General features: G+C 43.0%; 1 protein-coding gene across 6 annotated transcripts in view; it reads left to right on the top strand.

Annotated features, from left to right (window-relative positions):
- Window positions 1–12,161, top strand: part of LOC110519943 (dachshund homolog 1) — a 248,041-nt gene that overhangs the window by 218,488 nt on the left and 17,392 nt on the right. For all 6 annotated transcript variants that reach the window (XM_036974002.2, XM_036974003.2, XM_036974001.2 and 3 more), the window contains one exon: window positions 3,349–3,494. In XM_036974002.2, the coding sequence (XP_036829897.1) occupies window positions 3,349–3,494 (146 nt within the window). The remainder of the gene's footprint in view (window positions 1–3,348; window positions 3,495–12,161) is intronic.

Here is a 12,161-nt window from a genome sequence, read left to right as displayed (position 1 = left end):
ATTCCCATAGTATAAGTAAACATATTAATGGTTGTAACATAAATGTTGGCTACACTTAACTTTAGCTGTGAATTCACGCAAGCGATCCTTTCTTGAGTGAGTGGAATGATCAGACAGAAATGATGAGAAAAGAGATGACATCTTTTCTCAGTCCTTGGCAATCCATCAAGTTGGTGCCAAATGAAACAGGAATGAAAAGTTATGTACATTGCCGATATGGTCTTTAATGAGTCGATATGATCCCACTGTAAGGCTCACGTGACGTTAAAATTCCAACTCCATATGCGTGAGGAACACAGTTATACTACTGTAGAAAATAAGTAAACAAGTGTCACCTGTTTAACCACAACATAACCAGAGTTTCATGTGTCCAGCCAGTTGTCTATTTAAAAAGTCAGTAGGAAGGCATCACGAGTGGCACAGCGGTCTAAGGCACTGCATCGCAGTGCTTGAGACGTCACTACAGACCCGGGTTCGATCCGGCCATGACCAGGGGTCCCATAGAGCGGTGCACAATTGGACCAGCATCACCCGGGGTTAGGGGAGGGTTTGGCCAGTGGGGCTTTATTTGGCTCATCGCGACCTTAGCAACTCCTTGAGGCGGGCCGGGTGCCTGCGAGCTAACCCCGGTCGCCAGTTGAACTGTGTGTCCCCCGACACATTGGTGCAGCTTCCAGGTCAAGCGGGCGGGTGTTAAGGAGCCTGGTTAGGCGGGTCATGTTTCGGAGGACGCATGACTCCACCTTCTCCTCTCCCGAGCCTGTTGCGGAGTTGCCAAGATGAGACAAGATCGCAATTGGATATCATGATATTGGGGAGAAAAAGGGGGTAAAAAAAAAGTAAATTGGGTTTGTACAAAATGATCCAGTGTACTGCACATATTGTCTGATATTTAACTTCGGGGTGCGCATAGTGGGATAGTTCACATATAACTCAGCTGAACCGATGCTGGTTGTAAAAGGACTCAGCCTCTGCTGCTGTGTTGAACTTGCACTTCATGTCCTGGTAGTAAAAATGCAGCTCTGCCAGATGGCGGAGTGTAGAAAGGCGGAGTGTAAACTTGATGCCCCCCTGTTACAACTTTCATTTCATTGAAAGTGGCACGTTTCTTGGTGAGTTGAGTGCTCAGGTCCTGGAATAGGAACATTTTATTCCCCTGATAGAAAAGTTCCTTGCTAACTCCAGCACCTGTTCCTTCTCCTGGTAGTGGAGGAATATCATTAGCATTGGATGTGGTCACTCACCCTTTGCCGGCCTATCTCTCAATGAGTGGTGCACTCTGACCAACTCTGGCGGAGTTACGAATTGCATCGCAGGTCGTCCATTTTGTCTTTTATGATGGCGCACAACCACCGTGGCTTCGAGGGTGTCAGCCTGTCACTGTGGTCAGAAAGAGCCTTCTTTATGTCAGTCAGACGAAGGCCATATGATTCCACTGTCAGACGAATCACGTCCAGCGATGATTGTATGGGCGAGAGGGACATTGTTAGCGAGGTTTCCATCTCAGCTAAGAGGGCAGCACGGTTCTTCTCCAATTCGGCCACCAGGGAGGAGATGGTCAAGTTGTCTTTGCTGGTGGTAGTCGTTGCCGCCATCATTGGCTGAGAGGGAGTTGTTTGCTAAAGTTCCTGGTTCCCCCTTCACTTTATTTTTTCCGGACATCATCTACCATATAAACTTAGTAAATCTGCAATATGCAGTAAAATGGTTATTTAATGGTGTATTTAGTCATAAAAACAATTTTAAACTCGGGAACTCTCTCCTCAAGTCTGCTTCAGTCAGTCGCCATCCCAAAGTCTACATCCATGCATTCAAATTAATCAACAGGAATGAAAAGATACAAAAAGAGAGTAAAAAAAAGAAGAGAAATGTTGTTGACATCCCCCACGGACCAACATTGCATACTTCACTTTTTCCGTCTCCAAAAAAAAATAAAAACTGTGGATCCACTGCCTGCCAGTGAGTCCATGTTTCCAGGGCATTTGCAGATGTTCAAAATAATCTCCAATGTTTTGGCTCTATCTGCTCTGAGGATGGGTGAAATAAATACTTTAAACTAATTAATGGCCGACCAGCTGTTCCTACCACTTGGCTGAATATTGTTAGGAGGAGAGCGTCTCTATCTCTTTCTCTATGTGGAGGGAGAGAGGGAGGAGGGAGAGCGAGAGAGAGGAGAGCGACTGTGAGGAGGGAGAGTGAGTGTGGAGGGAGAGAGACTGTGAGGATGGAGAGAGAGAAAGAGAAAGAGATGGAGAAAGGGAGAAAGAGAGAGGAGACTGAGGAGGGAGAGGGAGGGTGGAGGGAGAGAGACTGAGGATGAGAGAGCGAAAGCGCGAGAGAGAGGAGAGACTGTGAGGAGGGAAAGAGAGAGGAGGAGGAGGAGGAGGAGAGAGAGAGAGAGAGAGAGAGAGAGAGACAGGACAGAGAGACTGAGGAGGGAGAGAGAAAAGGGCGAGAGAGATAGGAGAGACTGTGAGGGGGGAAAGAGAGAGGAGGAGGAGAGAGAGAGAGCTTGCCTGTGTTTGTGCAGGATCACTCTGACACATAAACATGTATGAATAGTGGATGAGAGGGAAGAGAGAGAACCTGCACAGAACACAGCCAGAGTGCAGTGTTAAAAGAATCAAAGTGGATTTGATAAAAATTGAGTTAACAAGGAATTGATGGCACATAATATATCATTTTGAGGTGTGTGTGTGTGCATGTACGCGTGTGTTTTTTGTGTGGTGTGTTTGTATTGTTAGTGGTTGACTAAAGGCTTTCCAGACATAAACATAATGTGGCACCTCTTCCTGACAGAGTATAGATATAATGTCAGAAACATGGCTGGTCTCTCTCTCTCTCTCTCTCTCTCTCTCTCTCTCTCTATTGATATATATATTACTTTCTCTCTCGATAATGTGTACATGATGCCATACTATAGGTTTGACAGGCACCCGTGCGTGCGTACACAAAGGAAGCTGAACCACCTGAGGTAATTGAGCTCTGTAGCCCTGCTTCTTCTTATTTGGGATGCACATGATTACATCCATTCACTGGGAAAAGCTGAATTTATGTCCTGGATGGATGTTGGCTTAGAGCCTGAGAGAGACAGTGTAGGGCAGTCAACCTTGGATCTTCTCCTGCAATTTAAGAAGGAGGCGCATATTTAAAGAAATACTTTTGAGATTCACGCCTGGACTGGATTGTCTATCAGAGTGGACCTGAGAGCTCCTATTGCCTGCATCTTAGAGTTTACTACCTATATAAACACTGTTGTGAACGAATAAGAGTCAATCTTATGTTTAAATACACAGCAGGCTACTTGTCCTGACTTGTTCTGTATTCTTGTTTTGGGTCTAATTCTAGACGACAATCCAATGTGCACCCCGACTGCGAGAGACAGCTACGAGAGGCTGTCATTGACTGGACAGGGTCTACCACCTGGCTTCCCTTCGCCATTCCTGTTCCCAGACGGCCTGTCATCAATAGAGACTCTTCTCACTAACATACAGGTACAGTGGGCCTGACCAATGGAGGTGCTCCTCACTAACATACACTTAGGTCTGACCATTTGAGACTCTCACTAACATACAGGTACAGTTGGTCTGACTGAAAGAGACTCTTCTCACTAACATACAGGTATGCTATAGGCCTTATTCATTGACAGGGTATATACAGTGCATGTAGGTCAGACCAATATAGACTGTTCTCACTAACAACACACAGGTACAGTGGCCTCACATTCACCTTAGTAATATACTCCTCACAATACAAGTATGTCTTACAAATGCTCAATAGAGGTAGGCCTTAGCAATACTATGCAGGTTCAACTTACCAATACTCTACAGGCAGGCCTTAGCTATACTATACAGGTAGGCCTCAGCAATAGTCTACAGAGAATCAATAGAAAATATCCTAGCTAATACGCAATAGAGTAAAGAAAACATCAGTTAGTATAGCCATTTGTCTGAGTGCCATTTAGCCTGCAACTGTAAAGACTAGGGCCAGAATTCACAAATCATCTCAGGATGGAAGTTCTGATCTAGAATCCATACCATAATAATCTTATTCACTGTGATCTGAATGGTAAAACTGATCACAGGTCAGAGCTCATGCTCTGAGACATGAATAGGGACCCTGCAGTCAGTAGTAGTGAGCCAATAGTGCTTTTTGAGGTTGGTTCTGTTTCAGTTCAATTATTTAAAAAATAATAAAATACTTTTTTTTCTATTTCGGATTCCATTCTTATATTTATTATGATGACTTCATTATTTAATTCCAAGTCATCATCTCATCTCTATAGAGCTGCAGCTATCTGACAAAATCCCTATTTAAGTAGTTCAAAAATAAATAAGGCATATTTTTATGACTGCTGACTACAAACTATCAATCACTTAGATCATGTATTTTAAGGTAAAGCTACTTCGCGAAGCAACTGCTTTCTATCCCTCTCGATCGCGTGTTCTTTACTCTCTGTGTCCGTGGCTATTCCACACAGACCGGACAAGTAGGCTGGCGTGTTATGGATTATGGTCATTGTAGTTAATTATCAGGTTTTCTGCGCTAAACTACAGTACCAGTCAAAAGGCTGGACAAACCTACTCATTCAAGTGTTTTCTTTATTTCATACTATTTTCTACATTGTAGAAAAATAGTGAAGATATCAAAACTATAAAATAAAACATATGGAATCACAAGGGCACAACCAGCTTCATGAGGTAGTCAACTGGAATGCATTGAAATTAGCAGGTGTGCCTTGTTAAAAGTTCATTTGTGGAATTTCTTTCCTTCTTAATGCGTTTGAGCCAATCAGTTGTGTTGTGACAAGGCAGGGGTGTTATACAGAAGATAGCCCTATTTGGTAAAAGGTCAAGTCCATATTATGGCAAGAACAGCTCAAATAAGCAAAGAGAAACGACAGTCCATCATTTCTTTAAGAAATGACAGTCAGTCAATGTGGAAAATGTCCAGAACTTTGAACGTTTCTTCAAGTGCAGTCGCAAAAACCATCAAGCGCTATGATGAAACTCGCTCTCATAAGAACTGCCACAGGAAAGAAAGACCCAGAGTTACCTCTGCTGCATAGGGTAAGTTCATTAGAGTTACCAGCCTCAGAAATTGCAGCCAAATAAATAAGTAACAGACACATCTCAACATCAACTGTTCAGAAGAGACTGCGTGAATCAGGCCTTCATGGTTGAATTTCTGCTAAGAAACCAGTACTAAAGGACACCAATAAGAAAAATGGACTTGCTTGGGCCAATAAACACGAGTAATGGACATTAGACCGGTGGATATCTGTCCTTTGGTCTGATGAGGTCAAATGTGCGATTTTTGGTTTGTGAGAATCAGAGTAGGTGAACGGATGATGTGTGGTTCCCACCGTGAAGCATGGAGGAGGAGATGTGATGGTGTGGGGGTGCTTTGCTGGTGACGCTGTCTGTGATTTTTTTCAAGGCACACTTAAGCACCATGGCTACCGCAGCATTCTACAGCGATACGTCATCACATTTGGTTTGCGCTTAGTGGGACTATAATTTGTTTCTCAACAGGACAATGACCCAACACACCTCCAGGCTGTGTAAGGGCTATTTGACCAATAAGAAGAGTGATGGAGTGCTGCATAAGATGACCTGGCCTCCACAATCACCCGACCTCAACCCAATTGATATGGTTTGGGATGAGTTGGACCGCAGAGTGAAAGAAAAGCAGCCAACAAGTGCCCAGCATATGTGGGAACACCTTCAAAACTGTTTGAAAAGCATTCCAGGTAAAGCTGTTCGAGAGAATGCCAAGAGTGTGCAAAGCTGTCATCAAGGCAACGGGTGGCTACTTCAAAATATATTTTGATTTGTTTAACATTTTTTTGGTCACTACATTATTCCATATGTGTTTTTTCATAGTTTTCATGTCTTCACTATTATTCTGCTATGTAGAAAATAGTAAAAATAAAGAAAAACCCTTGAATGAGTTGGTGTGTCCAAACTTTTGACTGGTACTTTATGTAGAATATTGGCCTTTTGGAAACTACAACTTTCTACTATGTCGCACAGATCTGATCTCTAGAGAAACTGCGCACCGAGCTCACGGAAAAAAACAACGTCGGTCAATTAGAGGTTTAAAAACCGACATTTCGCTTAATCGCTCAGCACTAGCAGTCAGAGAGATAAATGCCTTGGCGTTCTATATCAGAGTGTAATGATGTGGATACAGCACTGCCCTGCTCGCTGCTCCAATACTCCAATACGTGGACATCAGAGCACAGTGTCCTCCAAGGTTATCCCTTTGATCTACGCGTTAATTAGAAAACCACAGACACAGACACACACACACACAACTCCAATACTTGAGTAAGTCATCTCTGATAACGATCTTGGCGTTTAATAGTAATATACAAATCAACAAAATGAAACTGAGCAGAAAATTGAGATAAAGCAACTTAGTCTAAATTGGGGTCACGGGAACCAACAATTAGTAAGCTATAGCCCACTGCATTTGGAGAGTAATTATTGTAAAAACGGACGCTACACAGAATGGAGACTATAATAATGAGTTGTCCTTGTACAGTAGGAGTAAAGATGCTTGTTTATCAGTGGTGATCATTCAGAGATAATTAGTCTCGGAAAACCCAGACCTAGAGCAACAGCAATAGGTCTGAGAAAGATGGGGAGTTTTCTCTTCATCTCTCCCAACAAATCACGAGTTTGAGTAGGTGGGCCTTAAAATGTGGGCAGGAATAGTGCTCTTGAAAAAGAATCACCTCGGAAACATGTCAGAGGCGCTGACATGCATACGCAGATAGCTAGACTAATTATAGCCATAGCCAGTCAGTGGTGGAATGCTAACTTTAGCAATCATGGTGCATGCAAACTGCTCACGTGCAAAATACACTCATTGAAAATATCCTCAGAGCTCTCTATCTAGCTAGCTACCAATTTTGTATCCGGTGGGAACGTTAAACCAGGGCACAAAAGGATAAGGCTCTGGGCGGATTTCCTGTGAGTCCATTTCCAACTACCAACTGGACATTAGACATGTATGCTGGAACATTGTTCATGTGTGAGGCAACCTATCTGTCTTGGGAGACTAGCTGTATTGATATTTTACTGTGTATCTTTCCTATCATAATCTTCTTCAGTTTAGTGTCAGAGGTTGGATAAATCCTTATAGGAGGACCAAAGAGGCAAAAGGAGTATAGATTGGAAGATGATAGAAAAGGCATGATCCTCCCCCATTCTCCCCTGTACACCTGTATTTCACCACTATGATCAAGAGGTGTCAGATAAATCTGTCACTCCTTCAAATCAAATTGTATTGGTCACATACATATATTTAGCAGATGTTATTGCAGGTGTAGCGAAATGCTTGTGTTTCTAGCTCCAACAGTGCAGTAGTATCTAACACACTTTAGAAGAAAACTATACACTGAGTGTAAAAAACTAGGAATTACATTCCTAATATTGAGTGCTTTCCTAATATACATTCCTAATATTGCCCCCTTTTGCCCTCAGAACAGCCTTAATTATTCGAGGCATGGTCTACAAGGTGTCAAAAGCACAGGGATGCTGGCCCATGTTGACTTCAATGCTTCCCACGGTATTCCAATGCTTCTGAGTTGGATGAAAAAAATAAACATAAGAATCCCAGTCAGAGCTCCTTTTTTTCATAGTTCGCAGTTGTCTTGTAAGCACTGAAGTCTGAGATTTCCGTGTTCCCAGTTCTGAGTTCCCAATTGTTTTGAACGCGGCATTTATGCTCAGAGGGAGATGGCGATGTATTCCCTTTGAGTCAGGAACCAAAACCAGTGAAGATATTGTCTGCATCATTCAGTCACATGATAGCTCATCTGTTCGATTTCACTGACCGGCTTGTCAACTGAACCAGGATCAAGGTCAAACGGATTGGGAAGTAGGTTCCAATGTGCTCTTCCAAGCGTTGGAGGTGAGCAATCGTCACTCGTGACACTTATGGTTTGCTTTTGAAAGACTCTCTCCAGTAATAATTATTTCCTCTGAATTCACTGCTTTGGTCACTCATCTATAGTATGTTTTTGTATTTCTCCTGCATGCTTGAGTTCAGTTCATTCAGTTTCCCAAATATGTCTGTTACATAGGCAAGGAGACACATTTCCTTTTCATTACACAGAAAATAAACTAGGTCTTTTTTTACTTCCATTGTGAATGACAACAGTTACTCTCTCAATGCGAATACATCTTTCCAACACTCCCTCTAGATAACCACCAAGCCTCAGTGTGAGAGAACATTGTCTTCCTCTGATCCCATATCTCCACACATTTGCAAACAGGAGTGTGCGCAGTGGATGTGGTATGATGCAGTTTATAATCAAAGTTACCTGCTGCAGTATATCTCAGCTCTTTTGCCACCAGTTGCTCTCGGTGTATCATACAATGTGTCCATATGGCAGAGGGAAACACATTCATAACTAGAGTGCAGAAGCCTGCCCGCCATTCCGCCATAGATGGAGCAAAAGCCCACCATTCAATCTCATGGAATCTGTTTTTTGTCAATAAAGCCATGCAGCACACTGTGTCATTTCATGCTCAGGAATTGTGAGACAGAACAATATGTCTTTGTGAATAGCATCCCCTGACATATATAGCGAACAAAAGTCAATGCATGGGTATCTCGGCCCTCACAGCTAACGTCCATTTGGAGAGCATAAATAGGGAGTTTTTGAGTTGTTCAGTCAGAGTTTTATCTTTATTGCTAGCAATAGCATACATTCTTTGTTTATCTGTTTTTGTGCCTCTGCCTCCCCACACATTGTTTTCACCATATCAATTGTGGCCGGTAATATCAAAGTCTCTCAATAGTGTGTGGTTTCCTAGTGTAGCAGACCTAGGTATTCACCATGGGAATGATTTGAAATCTTATCAGAAACATGTTGGGTCATTTTCAAAGCTTTCTATTTCCTTTCAACTGGTCAAGCTGATGTCATTTGGAAATTTTGCATGGAAAATATTTCCTGTTTTTTTAGAGTTAATTGCATTTTCTCGCTGGTCCCTAAAAGCCTTTGCTCCACAAAACAAGTAGAGATCACAGAGAACTTTACAGATTTCAACTAAATTGAAGCATTCATTCCATCGATTTATTATATTATTCTGGTGAGCAAGGTTTTATTTAGTTTTTGACAGCAATATATAATGACAGAAGAGAAGCTGCATGTATCTAATTGTAAACAATTTGACCAAAAAATTGCCTACCAACATGTTGGAAATTGTAAGCAGAAATATATCTAAATATATCAGGCAAAACAAATCCTGCATCCTCTGTCAAAAAATCGTTCCACTGTCTCAGACTGTAGCCTAAAGCGCATTTTCTATTTTAGGGGGTTAGGGTCGGCTGTGTGCCTCAGATTTTCACTTCATCATACATAGGCGGTTGCGGATGGGTTATTAGTAATTGTGGGTTCGGGTGAACAAACAGCTATCCTGTTTACTACTTCGCCTTATGGTCCGGTCCAACCACACTTGCCGCACATCCTCAAATTGATGTCACGGCCAGTTGGTGTGTTACCGGTGTTTGTGATTTGTTTGGCTTGTGAATTCTTAGCTTGTTTTCGTCTGTTTTTAGCCTAGTCTATGGTAATTTTATTTCTTTGTATCGTTTGGGTCAACATTTGGATTGCCGTTTTTTTATCCATACTGTCTTACAAGCTCGTGTCACGATTAGCCCCTGTGGCTGGGACCACTCCAACCTGACCCGAGCTTGGATCCTACTTGGCTACTAGCTAGCAGGCTATCAGTGCTAGCGTACTGGTGTTTTTACACATGGCTGGGCCAAAATGCGATAAGTGCGAGATGATTTCCACTCAAGAGAAGAGAGAAAGGGTGAAACTGATGCGACGGGGGTTCATCTGCCCTAAATGCATCACCATCAAGCGAGGTTGTCCTGTTGTGTAGCTCAGCTGCGGCAGAAGCAAGAGTCACCAGCCTCCCCAGGCATAGGAGGAAGGGAGGCTGTCTGGCCGTCCTTTATCTATCCTGGAATATCCGATCCAGCTATCAAACAGTTTTACCCCGATGGAGGCATACCCGGGTGTCAGCTCTCGGCCAGTGGCAACAACCGCTGTTCATACCACCGGCCTACAGTGCCTCCCAATGCCATCCACTGCTCCCACCATCCCTGCCCGAGGCAGTCCCATCCCCCCGCTTCCTTCTCCATTGAATTCCATCACAACCACCATCATTGTGGTCAGCACGATAGTGAGAGATTTGTGTCTGTCTACAGTCTGCGGACCGGCTAAGGGCCACTGTCACCCATGCACAGGTGTTCGAGATATCAACTCCCTCCTGCCCACAGTTTTGGTCAGTTACTTTAATTTTCCACAAATATGGCGACACCGTCGGTTTTCAAATCACATAGAGGACTTGGGCTGTTGCACGTAAACATGCAAAGTTTGATTTCAAAGTTGCACCTGCTTGATGTCTGTGTGCATTATACGAGCCCTGATATTCTGGTTCTCACGGAGACCTGTCTAAAGGTTTTGATTATGTATAAGGACATTGAAATTGCTGATTACAACATATTCAGATGTGATAGACTGAAAAAGGGTTGATGGGTGACGCTATACAGTATGTGAAATCGACTCTTGTGGCATTATCGACTCTAAGTGTCACTATCGCCAAAATGTATGAGTGTTTGGTTATAGATGTGGCCTTAGGCCAAAACATGTACACTATACGGTGCGTTTGGAAAGTATTCAGAATCCTTCACTTTTTACAAATGTTGTTATGTTACAGCATTATTCAAAAATGAATTAAATATGTTTTTCCCCTCTTCAATCTACACACAATACCACATAATGACAAAGCAAGAAGACTTTGCATTTTTAGCAAATTCAAAAGATGAAATAGCACATTTATATCACATTGACAAATGTACCTTACTCAGTACTTTGTTGAAGTACCTTTGGCAGCGATTACAGCCTTAAGTCTTCTTGGGTATGATGCTACAAGCTTGGCACACCTGTATTTGGGGAGCTTCTTCCATTCTTCTCTGCAGATCCTCTCAAACTCTGTCAGTTTTCAGATCTCTCCAGAGATGTTCAATCAGGTTCAAGTCCGGGCTCTGGCTGGGCCTCTCAAGGACATTCAGAGTCTTGTCCCAAAGCCACTCCTGTGTTGTCTTGACTGTATGTGCTTAGGGTCGTTATCATGTTGGAAAGTAAACCTCCGCCCCAGTCTGAGGTCCTGAGCGCTCTGGAGCATGTTTTCGTCAAGGATCTCTGTTAATCTTTCCCTCGATCCTAACTAGTCTCCCAGTTCCTGCCTCTGAAAAACATCCCCACAGCATGATGTTGCCACCTCAATGCTTCACCGTAGGGAGGGTGCCATTTTTCCTCCAGGCGTGACAATTGGCATTCAGGCCAAAGAGTTCAATCTTGGTTTCATCAGAGTAGAGAACCTTGTTTCTCATGGTCTGAGAGTCCTTTAAGTGCCTTTAGGCAAACTGCAAGAGGGCTGTCATGTGCATTTTACTGAGGAGTGGCTTCCGTCTGGCCACTCTATCATAAAGGTCTCATTGGTGGAGTGCTGCCGAGATGGTTGTCCTTCTTGAAGGTTCTCCCATCTCCACAGAGGAAGTCTGGAGCTCTGTCAGAGTGACCATCGGGTTCTTGGTCACCTCCCTGACCAAAGACCTTCTCCCCCGATTGCTCAGTTTGGCTGGGCGGCCAGCTTAAGGAAGACTTATGTTCTTAGGGACCTTCAATGCTGCAGAATTTTTTTGGTACCCTTCCCCAGATCTGTGCCTCGACACAATCCTGTCTCGGAGCTCTACGGACAATTCTTCGACCTCATGGTTTTTGCTCTGACATGCACTGTCAACTGTGGGACCTTATATAGACAGGTGCGTGCCTTTCCAACTCATGTCCAATCAATTGAATTTACCACAGGTGGACTCCAATCAATTTGTAGAAACCTCTCAAGGATGATCAATTTGCACCTGAGCTCAATTTTGATCTCATGTTAAAAAAGGTTTTTATTTTTTTTATGATTAATGTATTTGCAAAAATGTCTAAAAATCAGTATTCACTTTGTCATTCTGGGGTATTGTGTGTAGATTGATGAGATAATTCTAAAATAAATACATTTTCGAGTAAGGCTGTAACGTAGTAAAATGTGGAAAATGGGAAGGGTCTGAATACTTTCCCAATT

The sequence above is a fragment of the Oncorhynchus mykiss genome, chromosome 3, assembly GCF_057628025.1.
Source record: "Oncorhynchus mykiss isolate SJ-2025 chromosome 3, ASM5762802v1, whole genome shotgun sequence".
Classification (NCBI taxonomy): Eukaryota; Metazoa; Chordata; class Actinopteri; order Salmoniformes; family Salmonidae; genus Oncorhynchus; species Oncorhynchus mykiss.
Note: the sequence above shows the minus strand (reverse complement) of the source record. Positions and strands in the feature narration are given on the sequence as shown.